The sequence below is a fragment of the Piliocolobus tephrosceles genome, chromosome 7 (assembly GCF_002776525.5).
Source record: "Piliocolobus tephrosceles isolate RC106 chromosome 7, ASM277652v3, whole genome shotgun sequence".
Lineage (NCBI taxonomy): Eukaryota > Metazoa > Chordata > Mammalia > Primates > Cercopithecidae > Piliocolobus > Piliocolobus tephrosceles.
Window position 1 is genome coordinate 81,566,552 of NC_045440.1, and position 23,700 is coordinate 81,590,251.

Consider the following 23,700-nt stretch of genomic DNA (forward strand, 5'->3'; position numbering starts at 1 on the left):
GTCAGGAGTTCAATCAGCCTGGCCAACATGGTGAAACACTGTCTCTACCAAAAAGTACAAAAATTAGCCAAGCTTGGGGGTGTGTGCCTATAGTCCCAGCTACTTGGGAGGCTGAGGCAGGAGAATTGTTTGAACCCCGGGGCGGAGGTTGCAGTGAGCTGAGATCGCACCACTGCACTCTAGCCTGGGTGACAGAGTGAGATCCTGTCTCAAAAAAAAAAAAAAAAAAAAAAGAAAAAGAAAAAAAGAAGCAGAGATGCTTTCCTCACAGAGACGACACATTAAAATGGAGGAGGGCTGCTTATGGCAGAATTAAAATGCATTCCCAAACAGAGAAGACCAACCAATAGCCAATATCTCAAACATTTTTTACTTCGTATCTATGCATTTCAAGTGGCTCATAATACCATATTTTCACTTGAATAATATTTTAAACCTTAAAGTACATTCCTGTCTATTTCTTTTAATCCTCACGAACCCTGTCAAGTAGGGCAAGGCTCACCATTCCCTTTTTAGAAGATGAAACATACCTAGAGAGGTTAAGAGATTTATTTAAGATTATGTAGCTAGTAACCGACAATGACACAATGCAGGTCTAGGCCTTCTGTTGGCTCTAGTGGATCAATCACAGCCACTAAATACATGGATTCTTGTATAAAACACCCCCTCAGCAGACTCTCAGGTCCAAACAGGAAGGAATAAAGGCAAGAGGCAGAGAGCCTGAGCAAATCAAGAACATATGCCACCCACCAAACACTTACTGAGTGCTCACTATGTGCTAGGTACACTGACAGCAGCTTTAATCTTCACAACGACCCCACATAGTATTACTATTGTTCCCATTTTATAGATCAGGAAACCAAGGCAGATGGAGGTTAAGTAACTTGTCAAAGGTCATGGCATGTGTCATGGTGGAGCCAGGGCTGTGCTGCAGCTCTCCCTGGCACCAGGACGTGTGTTTAACTCTGTTGCTCTTCTGTCCCTCAGTCACAGAGAAGGACCCCTGCTGTCCTCAGTCCTTTCCGGATTACTCACTTCAGCCCTTTGCATCACCTGCTCTAGTAACACTAAATAATGTCCCCAGCTTCTGGAATTCTTACAAGCTGCAACAAATTAATTTTTTTTAACAAAGGAAAAAGAATGTTTCAACTAATTAATCAGTATTGCCATATATGGGAGGGCAGACATTTAATAAATTTAAAAACTTAGGAGCCAACGTGGTCATAGGAATAGCATTGTCAATTAAAAGTCATGGGAGCGTTCCCCAGACATTCTTAGAGAATTGCTTTTCTCCAGTACAGGTATTAGTACTTTCTCTTCTCTTTGAACATAAAGGAATGCTCGGGATACAGTTTGGATGTGTGTCCCTGCCCGAATTTCATGTTGAAATGTTATCCCCAATGCTGGAGGTGGGGCCTGGTGGGAGGTGTGTGGATCATGGGGATGGATCCCTCATGAATGGCTTGGACCATTCTCTTGGTGATATGTGACCTCTCACTCTTGAGTTTACATAAGACCGTGGTGGTTTTATGCCCATTCCTGCTTCACACATGACGTGCCTGCTCCCGCTTCACCTTCCACCATGAGTAAATGCTCCCTGAAGCCTCCCCAGAAGCAGATGCCACTGTGCTTCTTGTACAGCCTGCAGAGCCAATTAAACCTCTTTTCTTTATAACTTACTCTGTCTCCGGTATTTCTTTATAGTAATGCAAGAATGGCCTAATAGAGATCATCAGTGTTATTTTCCCAGACATTAATTTTAATGCTATGGTTTGAATGTTTGTCCCCTCCAAAACTCATGTTGAAACTTACTTGCCAATATAATACTATTAAGCGGTGGGGCCCTTAAGAGGTGATTAGGCTCTGAGGGCTCCACTCCCATGGGTGGGATTAGTGTTCTACAAGGGCCAGTCTGGCCCCCCTTACCCTCTCACCTTCTGCCATGTGATGATGCAGCATAAAGGCCCTCACAGAGGCTGGCATGTTGATGTTGGACTTCCCCGCCTCCAGGCTGTTAGTCAGTAAATTTCTGTTCATTACAAATTACCCAGTCTAAAATATTCTGTTATAGCAGCACAAAACTTAGACATTTAAAAAATTATACAGGTAGGGCCAGGAATGGTGGCTTACACCTGCAATCCTAGCACTCTGGGAGGCCAAGGTGGGCAGATCACTTGAGTCCAGGTGTTTGAACCCAGTCTGGGCAACATGGTGAAACCCCATCTCTACTAAAAATACACAAATTAGCCAGATTGGTGATGTGCACCTATAGTCCCAGCTACTCAGGAGGCAGAGGTGGGAGGATCACCCGAGTGTGGAGAGTTCAAGGCAACAGTGAGTCGAGATTGTGCCGCTGTACTCTAGCCTGGGCAACAGAGTGACATGCATCTCAAAAAAAAAAAAAAAAAAAAAAAAAAAAAAATTATACAGGTAAGTAAAAAAATATAACATTTGGAACCCCTGTTGCCATGAGTTTGAATTATTCTATACCACTGGTCTTCATGCTTAAGTTGGGTGGAGCAAGGGCCAGCAGAGGTAACATTCAGAGTTTTTAAAAATAAAAGCTTTGGAGTTCAGTGCATTCATTTCATGTGTATAGATATGCAGCTTCCTCCAAGAGCAGAATCCTCCTCACCCCATCTCATAATGGCTTTGGTTTTGTACAGGATGAATAGCAGCAAACTAGAGGGAGTGAATACCTGAGACATCTATAGTCACTGTAGATGATCTATGATATGCTTATATGAATTGTTTTAAATTATCAGGAAAATAAACATAAAAATCTAACAACTCTTGTAGAACTAAGAGAATCCCAAGAACACTGTGCTTCATTTAGTCAGAGAACTGGAAAAGTTTGGTTGACATGACCATAACACTACTTCCATCAGCCAGGGATAATGTGGAAGTTTCTAGATCATGCAAAGTTGCCATAGCCCTTTTGCATGAAGTGCTATGAGATTATTGGATACTCTTCATTCAACAGATACTTATTAAGTACTTGCTATGTACCAAGCATTGTTACAGATTCTGTGGATATAGCTGTGAACAAAACAAATTCTCTGCCCTCATGGAGCTTACATTCTAGTGAGAATATAGACAATAAATACAAAAACACACAAGACCATTTTAGTGATAAGTAACTGACAGAAATAAAATAGGGTAATAGACTAAAGTGTAATAGAAGGAGAGGACATTTATTTATTTTGAGTGGTAAGAGAAGGCCTCCCGAGGAGGTTACCTTTCACCTACAAGGCATTGCAGAAAAGGGGGTGGGCACTTTGTGGGAGGTGGAGGGTGGGAGGAGAGGAGAGGGAAGTATCAAGCTATGCTTCTGACCTGCAATAAGGGATCTGAATGTTATACAATAAGTCAGTCATTGGAGAGTTTTTAAAAGCAAGACATCTGATTAATGCTTTAAAAAGATCACTGGCTCTTTGGGGAATGGACAGTAGATAGCCTGGAAAGGAGTCCTGGAGTTAAGAGGCTTTTGCAGTATTCCAGGCAAACACATACTGGTAGTTTAGACTAGGTATGGTGGCAGTGGTGGGAGGGCCTGGATTCCTGATGTTTAGAGGCACAGCCTAGGACTTGTGGGTTGGGACGGGGCACAAGGAAAATTGCATCTTTAGATCAACCAAGGATGAGCTGAGGAGTCAAGAATGAATCCCAGGTTCTGGCCCAAGTGGCTGGAGGGGCAGTGGTGCCACTTTCTGAGATGAGAAAATTGCAGAAGCAGCAGGGTGAGGGAGGCATGAGGAACAGGCTTTTGAAAATTCCAGGAACAGAGTTTGAGGGATATGGATTGTCTTCGGCTGTTTTGTGCTACTGTAACAGAATACCTGAGACTGGATGATTTATAATGAGCAGAAATTTATTTCTTACAGTTCTGGAGGCTGGAAAGTCCAAGGTTGAGGGGCCTGCATGTGACAACAGCCTTCTTGCTGTGTCATCCCAGGGCAAAGGGTAGAAGGGTAACAGTGCACTTAAGAAAGGGCTGAACTTGTTTTTATAACAAACCCACTCTCCTGATAATGACACTAATTCATTCATGAGAGTAGAGTCTGCTAGACCCCATCACCTCTTAAGGGTTCCAACTCTCAACACTGTTGCACTGGGGATTAAATTTCCAACACATGAACTTTGGGGGACACTTTCAAACCACAACATGGACCTCCTGCAGGAATGACCCCTCACCAAAGTCTTTCTTCCTGCTAATGGCTCTTTTAACTCTGGAGTTCAGTATATGTGTTTCTACAGGGTACGACATAGCAAAAGACAGAGGACCTGCTTCAAACTTCCGTATGTGGCTTAGTTCAGTGGGAGGCTCAATATGACATGTGAGTTTTTCTTGAGACTTTTAATGGCAAGACAGTTATGTTTCAGCTTCCTATTTTAGTTGAGGATGAGGGTGGAGAAACCAAGGGAGTAACTAGGGCAGTCAACTACCATTTATTCAGTGCTTGGGAATGTGAAAGACAGGCAAGTAGGTTATCTATTATCTCTTTTAATTCTCACAGCAAACTTGCAAAATAAGCAATCTATACCTACATCTTACATACAGAGAAATTTAGGCTTTGAGCAGGGAAGTGGCCTGCAGAGCATCCCAGAGGTAAAAGTAGCAGCAGAAGTAATTTGCTGAGAGCCTGCTATATAAGCTAAGTGTCTTCCATATGTTATCTATTTTAATCTTCACAACAACCCTATCATAGCCATCATTTCCATTTTATAGATGAGGAAATGGAGAAGTTAAGTGCACTGCCCAGACCACACAGTTAGTAAATGGACTCAGGATCTGAACACCGTTGTCTGACTTGAACACAGCTGGCTTTGGAACTCACTTCTGAATGATGTCGAAGCCCTGCTTTTTGCACTCTTCCATCCTGCCACATCGCTGATGGAAATAATGTGTGTCCTAAAATAAAGCCCCATAAAGCAAATACTCTCTCTCTCAGTGGTCTCTGCATTGCAATTTGTTTATTTCTTAACCACTTCTAAGTTCTATTTTGTGGCATGTTTTATAAAGCATATAATGTACTTGGACAGTATAATATGATAATATTTCTAATTAAATAAAATTGTTGGGCTATATGTTCATAGTTTGTCTACTGGTTAGGTGTGACCTCAGAAGAATCTAAAGAACTCTAAATTATTATCTGTAAAAATTGTGGTTAATCTCTCCCATGTGTTGAGTATATCTGTGTTACAGGAATCAATCCTAAATAGGGAGGAGCCGCTTTCTCTGACCCATTAAACAGTGCTGAGACATAGTAAAGGCAGCAATGATGATAAGAGATCTGTAGTGTCAGCTACATGCCAGGCACTGTGTGAATGACACAACTCTATAAGGTAGTACTAGAGTAGAGGATATTACTTTAGAAGGGTCACATGGTGTTCACAAATGCCAGAGCAAGGATTTGCAAGTAAGCCTCACACTAGAGATGCTGTGCCCTTCTGTAAATATGCAGGAGAAATTTCTTTTCTTTGAATTTTTTTATCTCTTAAGAGGGGGGAAAAAGGCCTCTGGCTTAGTTTTAACCTCATATAATTCTGAACCTTCCCTCAAGGCATTAAAAAAGAAACCTCAAACAAGCTAAGCATTTGACAGTTAAGCACTATTTCAGCTTTGGAGACCCTCCCCAACAGCCTGAAGCCTCCTAGAACTGCTCTTGGATAGCAAGTTGACCAGCTCATACTTGCTTTCTTAGGGGTTGTTATAGATCGAATGTTTGTGTCCCTCAAATTCATATGATGAAGCTCTAATCCCCAGTGTGGCTGTATTTGGACACAGGGCCTTTAAGGAAGTCATAAGGGTGGGGCCCTGATCCAACAGGATTAGTGTCCTTTAAGAAGGGATAGCTGAGACTGGTGCACTCCTTCTCCATGCTTGCTCTCCTTGGCTTGCCAGTGCCCTGGCACGTGCTTGTGCGCACTCTCTCTCTCGGCTGTGCATGCACAGTGAGAAGGCAGCCATCTACAAGCAGGAAGGGGTCTTCACCAGAACTGACTTGGCTGACACCTTGATTTGGACTTCTAGCCTCTAGAACTGTGAGAAAATAAATTTCTGTTGTTTAAGCTGCCAAGTCTATGGTATTTTATGGCAGCCTTGAGCTGATTAATAAAGGGGCCAAGGACTCTTAGTTTTCTGTCATGAAAAGAGAGAGAAAGAAATGGAGATAATTAGGAGAGAAGGCAGGTCACTAGGGAAAAACATGTCAAAGAAAGTTGTAATTAAGGATGTTCTCTTTCCTACCCCTCTCCCCACAGCCTTAGGCTACAAAAGACTGAACTTCCAGTTACATTTGTTAAATATGCAGTTCAGCCTTCTCGGCTACACACCTCCGGGAAGAGGTCTTACCCAGGGAACTTATTAAAGTCCAATGTTCAGGAAATCTAGCATAGGCAAATGAATAAATAAAATCCTACAACCCTTGGGATTTTTCAGAAAGGGATTTTTCCCACTTTCTAGGAAGTGTACAAAAGTATCCATCCTCAATACCAAGTCTCAAAGATGTGGGAGAAAAGCAAATTCTAAACAGGGTTGACAACCTCAGGGTATTTATTTTAGAATACAAGGATAAAGGTAATTTTTTGAAAAGCATTTTATAACATGAATATTTCTCTGTTCTTCAGTTTGGACACAATTGAAGCCATCATTAATACAAATTCATTATAACTTACAACTTTTAGAGCTTTGGTCTGAAAACCCTATTATACCAATTTAGAGGGTAAGAATTCACGTTTTTAAATTCTACCTGGCTTGCCTGGCCCTCCTGGAGCATTCAGGGACAGTTGCTGGCACGCTGCCCGTGGGTGTGCAACAGTCCTGCATCTATCTGTGTGGGTGGGCCGTCACGAGAGCTAGCCCACCAGGAGAAGGAGGACGACAGCAGCACCTGCTTGTTTTTTTTTTTTAAGCATAGCCAGAGAGTTTAGCAACATAAAGAACATTCTTAGTTGTAGCCTTCTTGTCTTTCTAGGGTAAAATAAAAACCTTTGAAAATTCCACCCCACCCTTATTTTATCTTTAAACAGGAATGACAAGCTTGACTGCTAAAATCAGCCTAAAGTCTTTGCTGAAACAGGTTACACAATCAGGAAAATTGGGAATTCTCTGGTGAAAAAATAAATTAGAAGCTCTCAGCTGGGCACGGTGGTTCAAGCCTGTAATGCCAGCACTTTGGGAGGTTGAGGTGGGTGGATTGCTTGAGCTCAGGAGTTCAAGACCAGCCTGGGCAACATGGGAAACCCCCATATCTACTAAAAATACAAAAATTAGCCAGGTGTGATGGTGTGCATCTGTAGTCCCAGCTACTCAGGAGGCTGAAGTGGGGAAGATGAGCTGAGCCCAGGGGGGTTGAGGCTGCAGTGAGCCACGATGGCACCACTGTACTCTAGCCTGGGTCATGGACTGAGACCCTGTTTCAAGGAGAGAGAGAGAGAAAAAAAGCTCACATAGGATTTTAGTGGAATACCGACTTAATCCAGCTATAGTATGTCTTAGATATCGTATATATACTTTCTGTCAAAGTTTTTGTCTAGAATGTCCCAGGTAACCAACAAAGAGTGAAATGAGGGATTCTGTAAAAATTCAAGGGCACTGAGATGAGGGTAGAAATACACAGTGTCTGTAGCAGAGTTTTAACATTCCATTGTTGAAAAACAAATGATATAAGCTATCCTGGCTGGTATCCTAGTGTGTAAGACACATAAGAACCATGGAGGACATGGAGCTAGTAAAGAGCCCCTCAGAGTGATTTCCCTATACTTCAGAAGATAATTTAATTAGAAAAGCAAAGGGGAAAACATTCCAGTTTGCTTGGCCACAGAGGTAGTCTGAAAGAGGTCTGAACTGGGCTGTTCCATCTCCATGCTATAGCACCAGATGAGCAACATGGTGTACGCTTCCCATACACCATTGAAAATTCTTCCCAAGTCAAAGGCTGGAATTAATAGGATGCAGAATAGATGGTCTCAATAATTCTGTAACTGTGGCTGCCATTTTAGGTTAATACAGAGAGGCTGTCTCAAAAGTGATATCAAGAGTCACTCCGGGTCTTTTTATGTCTACCAAAAAAAAGTCCCAAACAGACAGATTGTTAACCTCTGACACCTACATCAGTGGATCAGTGTTCTTGCCAGAAGCAAAACTAATACCAACACGGCTAAGCTGCCCTCTTCTAATGTCTACTAACAAGGTCACTCTTGCAGAGCTACCAGAAGTTACCACTATTCAATGAAAATATAACTTTAAAAATGACTCCAGACCCATGGTATTGTTTACAAATCACATTCCCAGAGTCTTTTCTGGAAGCCACTATTTCCCAAATTGCTTCCAGCAGTATGCTTTTTATTGTTGGCTATTCCTCTATGGAATTTAATAAATATTCATCAACAGAGCACAGCATAATTCATTCAGCCACTTTCATTTTTATCAGTTCCACAGAAGGGTTTAGACTTTGCTGGAAACCTCGGGGAGTTGCCAGTGGTTGACAATAAGAAGCTTTTGTGAGGTCCTTGGGGAGACTGGTGGAGGAGAGAAAATAAGGTTAATATCTGTTATCATAAGCCACTTCCTGAACCTTATCAGGAGTTATACACCACTTTGAGCCTCAACAGTGTGCATGTCTGTGGCTGTTCTGTGATAAACTATAAAAGACCCAATATATTTTTAAATGAATGGTTAGAAATCAAGTAATTCACAGTGATTTATCAGACAGGAATCATTTAATATGTCAAATCAATTCTTATGTACTACTTAAGTCTGATTGCATATTTCAGCACTCATTTACTTTCAGATTATCCATCAGCGTGGATTATTCAGACTGTGAAAGAAAAAATGATTTTAATGTATTTTTGAGACTTCAAAATGACATACATACAGAACAATATTTCCTAAGTAATAAAATTTATAGTTACTTATAATGATAAACACCATTTTTTCTATACAAGATCTGAGTTCAGCTGTTAATTTTACCGTCATTTGGAAATATACAAATATACTACCAACACAAAAAAATCTTGATATATTTCCAACAAGATGTTTATGAACAGTTGAAACTCTCTTATAGTTTTCTGAAATGCAAAACACCTTTTTGAAGAGAAGTGATACCTGCTGATGAGTTTACAAATATCATTTAAGAAATATAGTACTTCTGGCATCCTGATGTTTGTATTTTTCTTGCATGCCTCTACTATTCGCTCTCTAAATTTAGTCTACATTGGCTTTGACCAGATTTTTGGCTTTTTCGTTTTTCTACTTACCGGAAGGCCTGTGAAAGTGACCGGAGGAGATTGCCAGGAAATGCTGAAGCTGCTGCCATTGGGGGTGAACTTGGCCGATCCTGGAATGGTCACAGGGGGTGTGGCCTGTCAAATAAAAAAACAGAGAAAGCTGTTATGAAGGAGTATTTTCCTTCGGAGCTTTAAGCTCTTATTACCAAAGGAGGACCTCAGAAATGGTCTCAGCTATATTAATAACTTAGACTAATTATCTAATAGGAAGAGATTAGACAAGGTTAAAGGGAGCAGCCAGAAATAAACTTTGTATATACACCTAAGCAAGCTATCTAAGGTATAAAAAGAGATGGTTTTTGACTGTTGATTTCTGAAAAGAAATTTTATTATATGTACATATACTTATTTTAGGATACCTGTGAGATAGAATTCTTCACTCTAAAATTGGGGAATATACCCTGCTATACTGTGAGGGTGGGTGTAAATTAGTACAATGTTCTTGGAAGGTAATTTTGACAGTACATATAAAAATTCTTAGCATTCTCTGTGTTAGCTATTCCACTCTAGGAATTCATTCTAAAGAAATGTACGCAAGAATGTTCCTTGCACAACTATATATTATAAAAAAACAATTGGGGCTGGGTGTGGTGGCTCATGTCTGTAATCCCAGCACTTTGAGAGTCAGATGCAGGAGGATTGCTTGAGCCCAGAGTTTGAGACCAGTGAGGGCAATACAGTGAGACTTCGTCTCTACTAAAAATAAAAAAAATTAGTCAGGGGTGGAGGTGTGTGTCTGCAGTTCCAGCTACTTGGGAGACAGAGGCAGGAAGATTATGCGAGCCCAGGAGTTCGAGGTTGCAGTGAACTATGATCATGCCACTGCACTCCAGCCTGACAACAGAGTGAAATCTTGTCTCAAAAAAAAAAAAAAAAAAAACAAAAGGCCGGGCGTGGTGGCTCACACCTGTAATCCCAGCACTTTGGGAGGCCTAGGCGGGCGGATCACGAGGTCAGGAGATCGAGACCATCCTGGCTAACATGGTGAAACCCCGTGTCTACTAAAAATACAAAAAAGAGAAATTAGCCAGGTGTAGTGGCGGGCGCCTGTAGTCCCAGCTACTTGGGAAGCTGAGGCAGGAGAATGGCGTGAATCAGGGAGGCGGAGCTTGCAGTGAGCCGAGATCGCGCCACTACACTCCAGCCTGGGTGACAGAGTGAGACTCCGTCTCAAAAAAAAAAAAAAAAAAAAGAAAAGAAAAGAAAATAAACACAAATGCCCAGTAATAGGGAAGTAGGTAAATAAATCATGATACACCTACAGAGTAATTCAAAACGTTGTTAAAATGGCATAAAAACAGACACATATACCAATGGAACAAAAATAGGGTACCAAGAAATAAGTCCACATATTTATAGCCAACTGATTTTTGACCAAGGCGATGAGAACATACACTGGGGAAAGGACATCCTCTTCAATAAATGCTGCTGGGAAAACTGGACATCCACGTGCAGAAACATGAAACTAGACCCCTAGCTCTTGTCATTTACAAACATCAACTCAAAATGGATTAAAAACTTAAATGTAAGACCCTAAACTATAAAACTACTGAAAGAAAACACAAGAAAAACACTCCAGGACATGGGCCCAGGCAAAGATTTTTATGGCTAAGACTTCAAAAGCACAGGAAACAAACAAAAATAGACAAATGTGACTATATTAAACTAAAAAGCTTCTGCACGGCACAAGAAACAATCAACAGAGTGAACAGCAACCTGTTGAATGGGAGAAAATATCCACAAACTACTCATCTGGCAAGAGACTACTATCCAGAATATACAATGAATTCAAAACAACTCAATAGCAAAAACCAAATAATTCCATTAAAAAGTGGGCAAAGGATCTGAATTAAAATTTTTCAAAAGCAGACATACAAATGACCAATAGGTACATGAAAAAATGCTCGACATCGCTAATATCAGAAAAATGTGTATCAAAACCACAATGAAGTATCGTATCACCCTAGTCAGATTGGCTATTATTAAAAAGATGAAAAATAACAGATGCTGGTGAGGAAGCAGAGAAAAGGGATCTTGTATATACTGTTGGTGAGAATGTAAATTAATACACCTATTATGGAAAACAATACGGAGATTTCTCAAAATCTCAAAACAGAACTACCATATAATCCAGCAATCCCACTACTGGGTATTTATTTAAAGAAAAGGAAATCAGCCTATCGAAGGGATACCTGCACTCTCATGTTTACTGCAGCACTATTCACAATAGCAAAGATAATATGGAATCAGCCTAAGTGTCCATCAACAGATGAAGTGTCAAAATGTGGTAAGAACACAATGGAATACTATTCAGCCATTAAAAAGAATGATATCCTGTCATTTGCAGTCATATGAATGGAATTACAGGTTGCTATGGTAAGTGAAATAAACTAGGCACATGAAGACAAACATCACATGTTCTCACTCATATGTGAGAACTAGAATAATTGATGTCATGGAGGTAGAGAATAAAATAATAGTTATGGGAGGTGGGGAAGGGTGTGATGGGCCATGGTGGGGAGATATGTTGGTTAGTAGGTACAAACATACAGTTAGATAGAAAGAATGAATACTAATGTTTGATAGCAGAGTAGGATGGCTATAGTTAACAACAATGTATTTTAAACTTCGTAACAGCTAGAAGAGAGGACTGGAAATCTTCCCAACACACAGAAATGATAAATATACAAGGGATTAATATTCAAAATACCCTGACTTGAGTATTATACATCTTATGCATATAACAAAATGTTATGTGTACCCCACAAATATGTATAAATATTAGGCATCAATTTTTAGAATGGTGTTGTTGAAGAAGATTCATTGGCATGGGAAAATGTTCATGATATATTAAATAGAAAAAATAAAATACAGTAAAAACAGTTCTGCAACAGATCCCTTTTAAAAACTGCACATATATAAACACAGAACAAAGTCTTGAAGTACATACAAAAAATATTAACCAAGGTTGGAATTAGGGATGAATTTTCTTTCTTTACTGTGTTTAATATTTTCTATGCTGAGCATTTATAATTTCTATAAACAGAAAAGTCTCAACATTTCTAAGTTTATGCTCTGGGAAGGACATTCGAGATCAACTAGTGTTTGTTCCAACTCTCTCATTATATAGATGAGCAAAATGATTTAAGTAAGTTGGCACCCATGATTTCTGGCCTAAGTGTAATAGTGATAAATAAAGATGAATGAATTACTTGTTTTGACCAACATAATAAGAGTCAGGAATGAAATTTATTACACTAACTAATTCAAACATTAGCTCTATTCCATTACTCTTGAGTTTAAGTCTGCTAAATAAGTGGCTAAATTTTTCGACTAAATTTGTAATTTTCTAATTACAAATATATTTGCTAGTGGCAGTGGCTTTGTACTTGGTACTACTAGAAAGCATTTTGACAACACACAGTAAGAGTCATAAGCTGTTCACTCATATTACATCCTCTGACTCAATAATTATTCTTCTGAGAATTTAAAGAAAAAATAAACACTACAGGCACAGAGATGTTTACAGTGGAGTTATTAATAATGATGAAAAAACAGGATAGATTAAAAAGTAAATACCTAATAATAAGAATCATTAAAACAATTTGGTGTTTCAATTTAATTGGATATTATTTAGTTACATGGAAAGTTTTTAGAAAACAAGGGTGGGGGAACGTAATTACAAGTATGTAAAGGAGATTTTAAAAATTGAATAAGGTAGTTGAGAATTATAGGACAAATATTTTCTTAAAATTTGAACGTATTAACATTGTATAAAAACAAATCAACATTTAAAAGAGTTAATGGCCAGGCATGGTGGCTCAAGCCTATAATCCTAGCACATTGGGAGGCCAACATGGGAGGACTACTTGAGGACAGGAGTTTGAGACCAGTCTGGGCAATGTAGTGAGAGCGTGAGAGCTTGTCTCTACAAAACATTTAAAAAATTAGCTGGATGTGGTAGTGCACACCTGTAGTCCCAGCTACTTGGGAAGCTGAGGCAGAAGCATTGCTTGAGTCCAGGAGTTTGAGGCTGCAGTGAACTGCACTCCAGCCTGAGAGAAAGATTGAGACCCTGTCTCAAAAAAAAAAAAAAAAAAGTAACTTCTGGTGGGAAAAAGGGAGTTTTACCCCTGTCCTAAATTTGCAGGATTTGTCCCTAAGGTCTTGTCAGACTTTAGCATGACTCAGGATTATCTGGAGGGCCTGTTAAAACAGAATGCAGGAAGAGGGGTGGTCCCAAGAATTTACATTTCTAACAAGTTCCCAGGTGATGCTGGCACTGTTGATTTGGGGAATATTGAGAACCACTACTCTAATCTGAGATGCTTAATTATCCATTTAGAAGGCAGGACATGAAGTCTCAGATTTGGAGTGTGATTCTGCCATTGTGCCAAACCTTTCCAATGCTTACCTTTTATTTATTTATTTTTTTGAGAGAGGGTCTTACTCTGTCACCCAGGCTGGAGTGCAGTGCCACGATCACAGCTCACTGCAGCCTCAACCTCCCTGGGCTCAGGTGATCCTCCCATACCTCAGCCTCCCAAATAGCTGGGACTACAGCATGCACCACCATGCCTGGCTAATTTTTGTAGTTTTTGTAGATATGGGGCCTCACCACGTTGTCCAGGCTGGTCTCGAACTCCTGAGTTCAAGTCATCCACTTGCTTCAGCCTCCCACATTTCTGGGATTACAGGTGTGAGACACTGTGCCTGGCCTTATTTTTTTTTTAAATAGATATTTATGTAATGTGCCGGGCACCATTTTGAGGGCTTTGCAACATTAGGGACTTTTTTTTTTTTCTATTTTTTGAGATGGAGTGTCGCTCTGTCACCAGGCTGGAGTGCAGTGGTGCGATCTTGGCTCACTGCAACCTCCGCCTCCCGGGTTCAAGCGATTCTCCCGCCTCAGCCTCCCGAGCAGCTGGGACCACAGGCATACCCCACCATGCTGAGATAACATTAGGGGTTATTATTATTTTTTTTTGAGACGGAATTTTGCTCTTGTTGCCCATGCTGCAGTGCAAGGGCGCGATCTTGGCTCACTGCAACCTCTGCCTCCTGGGTTCAAGCGATTCTCCTGCCTCAGCCTCCTGAGTAGCTAGGATTACAGACATGTGCCACCACACCGAGCTAATTTTGTATTTTCAGTAGAGACGGGGTTTCACCATGTTGGTCAGGCTGGTCTCAAACTCCCGAACTCAGGTGATCCACCCGCCTCGGCCTCCCAAAGTGTTTGGGATTACAGGTGTGAGCCACTGTGCCCAAGGGATTTTTATCATCATAACAACCTCTATGGGATCGAATCCACAGGCAGCATTGGGCAAACTGAGACTAGACCATAGGACCCTATCTGTGTGAGATCTTGGCTTTAAAGGGAGAAAAAGAAACAAAGCTACTGGGCTGCTGTGTGTGATGCTGTTTTTCCACCAAGTTATCTTTTACTCATAGGCCAGATGGCCCCTGGTTTTGGTCAAGGTCAAAGTGATTGGTCTCACAGTCCCCTGCAAGTCACCTGGTAAGCATGGTCAGTGTGCACGAGGTAGAGGGTGGTGGGAGCTGAGCGGCTCAAGGGCGTCATCAACTTAGTCTCTGTTTTGGCACAAGGAGTTTCTGCTCGGCTTGAATCTGGGATGGGGAAAGTAGGAGGTGAAGCCAGGGACTGGGAAGGTGAGACTGGGGCCAGGCTGCTCAGCCCATCTGCCACTGAGTCTGTGTTGAGCTTGATCTCAGTGTAGTAAAAGTCCTCTTCTCCATCACTGTAGTCAGAGTCTCCAACGCGCCTAATGCAAAAGAGAGCAAAACAATCATACTAAGCCAATCTGTTTTCTTGCCTTGAAATCTTGCACATGCGTTTCCCCTCTGTCTGGAATGCTTTTCCTCCCTCTTGTTTGCCTTGCAAACTCTTCCTTATCCTGCAGCACTCAGTTCAACGGTTCACTTCCAGGGAACCCTTCTTTGATGTCGTAAAGCGATTCATTCATTCATTCACTCATTCAGTCAATTATTCAACGATGATTTATTGAGAATCTACTATGTTCAGGCACTGTTCCAGGGTCTCCTGATAACACAGTGAATAAAATATAGACTCCGCCCTGATGGAACTTAGAGTGGGAACTTACAGGCAGACAAGAAACCCCTAAAAAAATAGATATTTATTAAGTGGGAGCTAAATAATGTGTATACATGGACACAGAAAGTGAAATAATAGACATTAGAGACTTCGAAAGGGGGAGGGTGGGAGGGAGGTGAGGGATGAGAAATGACCTAAGGGGTACCACTTTCACTATTTGGATGCTGGCTGCACTAAAAGCCCAGGCTTTATCACCGTGCAACACAGCCATGCAATGAAACTGCACCTTGTACTCCCATTCAATCTATGAAAACAGAGATTTAAAAAATTAAAAAATAATTAAAAAAGAAATAGATATTTATCAGGTATTACTAAGTCCCAGTAAGAAAAATTCAGCAGCCTAACCCTGTTGTTAAGCAGGATTAGTGACGGGGGCACTATTTTAAATAGAGTGGCCAGAGGAAGCCTCTCTGAGGAGGTGACATTTGAGTAGAGACCTGCCTAGAGGAAGTGAGGGAGACACCATGCTGGCACCCACAGTGAGAACACACCAGGGAGGAGTGACACAGAGCTCTCAGGTGGGCGGGACTGGCAAAGAGGCCAGAGGCTGGAGCTCAGAACACCAGGGAGTGACGGGAGGAGTGAGAACAGGGCAGAGGCAAGGTCACTCAGGGTCTGTAGCCCATGGCGACGGCTTTGGCTTGCATTCCGAATGTGGTGGAAGCCACTGGGTGTTTTCAGAACTCTAACTTAATTTTAAAAGGATCACTCTAGATACTGTCTGGGAAATAGAGGACAGGAAGACAAGAGCAAAAGCAGAGGCCACTGAGGAGCTGTTGTCAGCAATATTCCAGATGAGCAGGGCAGGCAAGCAGTGCAAGGGCCGAGACGTTAAGTCCTGGGTGTATTCTGAAGGTTGGGAGTTAGAACTTCACTCCTAACTGTTAGTGCTCTGTGCTCCCTCTGAAGTGTGTTTACTCATCTGTTTTGTTAATCACTGGCTACCTGTCTGTACTTTTTTAAACCTCTTTGTCGCCTCACTATGACTGATTTTCTAGGGATGTGTTTTGTTTATCATATGTCACTCCACACATATTGGTGTATTTGGCGGAGGGTAGGTACCTAGTAAATGTTGCCTGAATGAATGAGTGAATGAATGGAGCTGAGGTTGTTGCAGCACAGTGATTAAGGGAATGGGTTCTGGGGTTAGACTTCCTAGGTTCAAACCCTGACTCCTACACATTCTAGTTGTGTGCATGATTTTGGTGGCCTACAGACAGCCCCGTTCCTCAGTTTCCTCACTTATAAAATGTGGATCATTAATTATAGCACCAGATTATTGTGATGATCAAGCTAATAAATATAGGGTGCTTAGAAGCAGACCTGACACAATATAAACGCTATGTAAAGTGCTTATTAAGTAAAAACAAAGACGATGTTAGAAGGTCTCAATTTTCACCGTCACCAGGAAAAGTAGCTTCTTAGGTGTTTTCAAAGTTCCTCTCCCTGAAACATAGTACATTGTACTTTTTCACAGAAAGTTTTGAGTAAAATAAAATAACTCTCCATAATGTCAGAAAATGTTTATTAGATGATTTGTGAGTTTGTAGAGAAGTGGTGCTTCCCTTCTCTAGAAACCTGGCTTTCCAGGATGGCTGCGCAGAGGCCATGGGTATTCCCTCACCGCAGCAACAGCAGATCACTGACTCAGAACATACCTTTTCTCCAGTAATGAGCCCTGCATAGAACCTAACACAAAAATCCATGCCTCATCTCTTCACAGGGCTGTTTGTTCTAATCAGTGGCTTGTCCTAGCCTAGCTCCATTTCCCCTGAGCTCCCAGGCTGAGGCACCTGGGGAGGTGTCTTTGCACCATATCAGGTCTGGCTGGGCTTGGCCTTGTGACCAGCACACCATTAAAGACCCCAGAGAGTGGGAAGAAGAACGTGCGTCTGTTCTATTCCTGTCCCCACTTCCTTTCCAGTTAAAGGCAGGTTGAGTTGCTGCTGGCTGCCACGTGCTACTAATAGACACACAGGCCTGGGGGACATTGTGTGTCCCACGTGGGGATAAATCAGGACCAGCCCGTGGTGTACAAGAATGGAGTGAGATTTAAGAGAAAAGTGGTGTGCTTTTTATATAGGTATGGCGTGTACTGCAGATATATCAGAGGTGAGGGCATATTTTCTTCCGGCTTTGACATGTTTCCCTCTTCATCCCCCTCACCAGCCAATACTCATTAAAAATTCCCCATCATCCTACAGCCAAGTAATTGAGTTCATGGATCAAGGCAAAGGTGTGTTCTCTCTCCCAGTGCATGAGAGAGCACAGGCACTGGGCTTCAGAAGTATAGATTGGCCTCAAAGTCCTGCTAACCCAGGCCCATTCCTGTATGGTGCCTGGCAGGGCTATGAACCATAATTCACCAGGGAAATTCTAAAAGCATATCAGGAAAAAGGGGATCCTAGGAAAGCAAAGTGGCTGCATTTTGGATTCCACCCACTGTGCGAGTACCCCAGGAGCTCACAGGACTAACATGTGATACCAATTCTGGGGTCTATAAATACATATAAACAGCATATGCTTCTGATGGGACTGAATAGGGCTCAATTTTCTGGGCAGACAGACTTTAAAACAAATACCCTACCTCCTGGCTCTAGCTTTGGGAAGTTCTTTCTAAACCTTTAAAAAACTGAGCTGCTTCCATTGTGAATTGTCTTGACAATGAGATTTCAGGGAAGACACTGCAGGATTTCCTTCCCTGAAGGCTTGAGGAACAGAAGGGGGGTGTTCACCCTGAGGTATTTCAACTGGTATTTCTTACACATAAGGTAGACTCTGGTCAGGGAAGCCTTACAGGGCCATATCTCCAGTGCCTGTTGACCTATGGGTAATATGCTCTGGAAGGCTCTGGTGTGTCCCCAAACATCAACCTGGATGATTACAGAGCTAGATCCCTGTTTCTCTCCATGGTCACTATGGAGCCACCCTCACAGATTAGTAATATCACCTTAGAAGCTATTTTCACCTTCTGCCTATACCATTTGTTGGGCATGATGCATTTTCTAAATGTATCCCTTGCTGGGTAAAGCGACTACTGTATTTATTTCTCTGCACTTATCTTGTGGAAAGGACTCCTCTGTGTCCAAGCACACAGGAGCCTGGCCGTGCATTTGTGCTTGCCTTATGAACACTGGTTGTAACTTACAGCCTCTCAAGGCCCCTTCTAAATCTCAGATCCCTGGATGAGATAGACTCAGGGCAAAAAGCACAGGACTAATGGAATACCACTGCCCCCCTGGGGTGACCTGTAACTGCTATGGCTCCTAACCCTTCATTTTATCTTTCCTTTAGAAGGCTGTTATATAATATGAGGAAAATTATACATTTTACAAATAAACAGCTTATTTGAGCAACAGAAAGTGACTGAGCCAGATGATCAGGTATCATAAGAATAAGCAACAGCAGCATCGAATGGTGTGGTGGTTCTTGAACCCTTTTTAGGCTATATATGCCTGTGAGGCTTAAAGTCATGAATACTCTCCACTGGAAAGTAAATGTACATTTCATTCCACAGGTAATTTCAGTGGGTTCAAGGACCCCTTGAAGTCCAATAACAGATTCCAGGTTACTCTAGTGTTTTGTACTTTACAAGTCTGTCTCACATATATTTTATCTTTGGCACTCACACGTGACCCTGAAGAGCTGACATTATTATAAATTTCCATAAGAAACTGCGGCTTTGGGCAGCAACTTGCCTAAAGTGACTCAGTAAGTGAACTAATGAGGCTCTAAGATGTTACATCCTTGTTCTTTCCACTGTGCCATATTGGCTTAGATGATCTGCAGTGGCCATCTCTCTAGAAATTAGGAAGACCAAGTCAGCCCAGTGTCCAGAACCTTTAAGGCACACTGTGGTGCACAATTTCTGAGTGCGGGTGGCCTTAGACTGAGCAGATGGAGGCTACATCCCTGAAGAGAGGGCTGCCTTACCCCAGATGGATGGTCCGGATGTGTTTCTGGATACCTGCCGCAGTACTCAGCACCTTCCCACAGTTTTTCCAGAGGCATTTGAACATCACCTTCATGGAATTCTGTAAAGGGGAGAGAGTGATATTAAAATGGAAACTATTTTCTAACAACATTTTCTTTCTGTCATCCCAACATATTTTTTTCCTTCATTAGAAAAGTTAACAGCATCCCCAGTCTCGTGACTATAACTCAAGACACTGTTGTAGGCACCCTTAGGTTTGTGAGTATCTTGGTGACCTCAGTTATTTCCTCATATCCTTCATGAGAAATGAGTTCTGTTGGAATATTTCAGATCATGTTCATGAAGGTAGTCAAAGGGCCATTTTGGCTGTCTAAACAGTGGATAACATTCACTGAGCACTTACTGTGTGCTAGGTGCTGCTTAAGTGTTTATCTCCTTTAATCCTAAAAGACAGATACTAATATTAATCTCCATTTTACAGATGCATAGAAAGCTCCAGTAAAAAGTGTCTGGTCAATGAACCAGCTACTGGCAAAGCTGAAATATGAATCCAGGGACTTTGGCTCCAGAAACCATCCCCTCCACCAGTACAAAATTCCACCTCTTCAACAAGGGTCGTAGTACTCTCTTTTCCTTTTTTTTCGGAGATGGGGTCCCATTCTGTCACCCAGGCTGGAGTGCAGCGGCACAATCTTGGATCACTGCAGCCTCCGCCTTCTGGGCTCAAGTGATCCTCCCACCTTAGCCTCCCAACCAAGTAGTTGGGACCACAGGTACATGCCACCATGCCTAGCTAATTTTTTGCATTTTTGGTAAAGACAGGGTTTTGCCATGTTGCCCAGGCTGGGGCAATATTTTTCAAAACAGTCCAGTGCCATGATTGATAGCACTGATTTTGGGCTTATTTCTCAAGTTCTTGGTGCTCTTATTTATAAAATAGGAATAATAATAGTACCTGTTTCACAGCATTATTATGAGGATTAAACGACATCATGGAAGTGAATCAGTTAGCAGAATGCTGACAGGAAAAACCATTCAACCAACAGCAGCTATTACAGGATTATTATGATTGTGCGCCCTAAATTTTATAAAAAGTGAGTTTTCTCCAGGGAGGTCCCTTGTCATTGGGATGCCATCTCTTTGCTGACTGTTCCCTTGGGTATGGTGACAGTCACTTCCATGTGTTGACCAAGTCCCATTTCCTTTTCCTGCTGGGTACACAGCTAGACCTCGTTTCCCAGACTCCCTTGCAGTCAAGTGGGATCACATCACTGAATTAGGGCTGATGGATGAGAAGTGACACACATTCCTTTTAAGTCTTGCCCCCAAAACTACTTCCCTGTATCACCCCCAGTCTGCTCTGCTGGCTAGATGCAAAGGACACAAAGGTCTTAGGGGACAGCAAAACCACCAGATCAGCGTTCTTAATTTTTTGTTTGCCATGAACCCTTTTGGCAGTCTCGTGAAACCTATGAATCCTTCTCAGAATAGTGGTTTTTAATGTTTAAAATAAAATACACAAAATTATAAAGAAATGCAAGTATACTGAAATACAGCTAGAAAAAACATTAAATATTTTGTAACCCCATTAAAAAGTGGTCAAAGGACATGAACAGACATTTCTCATAGAAGACATACAAGTGGCCAAAAATATATATATATATAGGAAAAAGATGCTCAATATCACTAATCATCAGAGAAATGCAAATCAAAATCACAATGAGATACCATCTCACAGCAGTCAGAATGGCTATTATCAAAATGTCAAAAAATAACAGATGCTGGTGAGGCTGCAAAGAAACGAGAATGCATATACACTGCTGACAGGAGTGTGAATTAGTTCAATCACTGTGGAAGGCAGTTTGGAGATTTCTCAAAGAACTAAAAATAGAACTACCATTCGACCCAGCAATCCCATTACTGGGTGTATACCCAAAGGAAAAGGAATCATTCTACCAAAAAGACCCATGCACTTGTATGTTCACTGCAGCACTATTCACAGCAGCAAAGACATGGAATCAACTGAGGTGTCAGTAGAATGAATAAATGTGTTATGCATACATCATGGAGTATTATAAAGCCATGAAAAAGAATGAAATTATGTCCCTTGCAGCAAAATGGATGCAGCTGGAGGCCATTATCTTAAGTGAATTAATGTGGAAACAGAAAAGCAAATACTGCATGCTCTCACTTATAAGTGGGAGCTAAACCATGGGTACACATGGAAATAACGGACACTGGGGACTACTAGAGGAGGGAAGTAGGGAGGGGGGTAAGTGTTGAAAAACTATCTATTGGGTACTATGTTCACTACCTGGGTGATAGGCTTAATTGTATCCCAAACCCCAGCATCACGCAATATACCTATGTAACAAACCTGCATATGTACCCCTGAATCTAAAGTAAAAATTGAACTTAAAAAAAATTTTGTAATATTGTAATATACATACTCTCTAATTAACGTAGTAAATAACAAGACCTTGAAGTGGGCCTAATAACTAGCATAATTTTAAAGTAGTGTTATGAGTAAATGATATTTCATGGTATCTACTAAATTGTAATGTGATATGAAACATCTATGATTTTGGTAGGTATTAAAGTCGCAGGTGGTGCTAACATTATTATGCCTTGATGCCTTAAATCATAATTATAGGAAATGTTAAATTATGGTTAAGAGGTTGGTGAAAATAAAGATACACTTTTTCCCTCATACAGGTTTACCGACCTCCTGGATTCTGTGTATCCATTTGGGGATCTGTGGATTCCAGGTTAAGAACATCTGCATTAGAAGGAAGAAGCCTGGATCCCCAGAGGGCTGTCTGGAGCAAAGACATCCACCCTCTTTGGAACCTCCACTGACCTGACTGGATTGTGACATGAGAGTAAACAAACCTTTATTGTGTTAAGCTACTGACACGAGAAAAATGGGTTGTTCCAACAGTCAGCCCACCTGACCAACACATATGGCAGTGGTGACATCTTTCCCAAACTGCTGGAACTGATGTAGCTTGATTTATGTGCCTGCTAGAATATCTGCAATCAAGTACTTCTGGTTCACACCATCATACTCTTGATTCTATGAAGCAATCATTCACTTATTTAGAAGACGACTCATCAGCTATTACTGATGGAATCAGTATCCAGATGATTTATCTGGACAGCCACCCCATGTTGAAGATTTTCCACAGGTTTCTGAATTGAAAATGGTACGTGGGAGCTTCCAGAATTGAAGAGTGCTCATGTGTTAGTGAATGGCTGCCTTAAGCATGGCAAGCAGAGGACAAGTGTGGTAGCACATTGCAGCAGTCTGCTAGAGCAGATTACTGACCACAGAAGGAACCCACTGTTCACATGGGCTTCGTGAGTCCAGTGGCCCACTGTGCCCCAGAGGCTCTGCCTGGGTGGCCAGCATTCACAGCACAGCAATCTTTCTGTTTCTTCTGCAGCTCCTGGGCACACACACCCAGCTCCATGATGTTCTCCCTGCAGTGTGCAGTGCTGGGCGTAGGACCCAGAGCTACACAGAGCTAGAGCTGAAGCTCTTTGAGATGCGGAGAAGCAAAGACATAATTAGGAAACTTTAAGTACATGATCCTTACGTGTCTGTGTTTATTCCAAGGAGGCAGTTCACAAATTTCAGCATCCGTGACCTCCTTGAGCCAGTGATCTAAACACATGAAATATAAGATGCGCCAGAGGGGGCGATTTAAATCCCAACTTCAAACCTGCTAGGTTCACAAAAAGAAATTCTGCAGAATTCAAAATATTATTTTACTCAAAGCATATAATTTAACAGTACTGTCTTAGTCCATTTTGTGTTGTCATAAAAGAATACCTGATGCTGGGTATAAAGAAAAGAGGTTTACTTAGCTCGTGGTTCTGCAGGCTGCATATGAAGCATGGCGCCAGCACCTGCTCAGGTTCTGGTGAGGGTATTTGTGTTGAGTTAAATCATAGTGGAGGTCAAAGGTGATGCAGGAATATGCCAAGAGGGATCTAACCTAAGGGGCATTCTGGCTTTACAATGACCCACTCTCCTGGGAACTAATCCATTCTCTCAAAAAACAATCCAGTCTCATGAGAGCGAGAACTCTCGCCATTATGAGAATGGCACCGTGCCATTCAAGAGGGATCCACCCCGATGACCCAAACACCGTCCACTAGGCCCCACCTCCCAACACCCCTACACCGGGATCAAATTCCAACATGAGGTTTTGGTGGAGGTAAACGAACCATATCAAACAATGGCAAATATTAATGAACAACTCCTTACACTATGAATGCTTTCTGCCCATTTTTCAAATGATGAAGCTATACTGTAGAAAATATCTTCCACATAAGA

The 23,700-nt window shown here is 41.6% G+C and overlaps 1 protein-coding gene across 2 annotated transcripts in view; it reads right to left on the reverse strand.

Moving 5' to 3' along the window:
* The window catches only part of ZNF704 (zinc finger protein 704), a 248,598-nt gene that overhangs the window by 14,863 nt on the left and 210,035 nt on the right, over positions 1-23,700 (reverse strand). For both annotated transcript variants that reach the window (XR_003309605.1, XM_026455058.1), the window contains exons 5-7: positions 19,358-19,458; positions 14,807-15,074; positions 9,262-9,366 (exon numbers count right to left, since the gene is read on the reverse strand). Coding sequence is in view for 1 of the 2 variants with exons in the window: in XM_026455058.1 (XP_026310843.1) it covers positions 9,262-9,366; positions 14,807-15,074; positions 19,358-19,458 (474 nt within the window). In the remaining variant the exon portion in view is untranslated. The remainder of the gene's footprint in view (positions 1-9,261; positions 9,367-14,806; positions 15,075-19,357; positions 19,459-23,700) is intronic.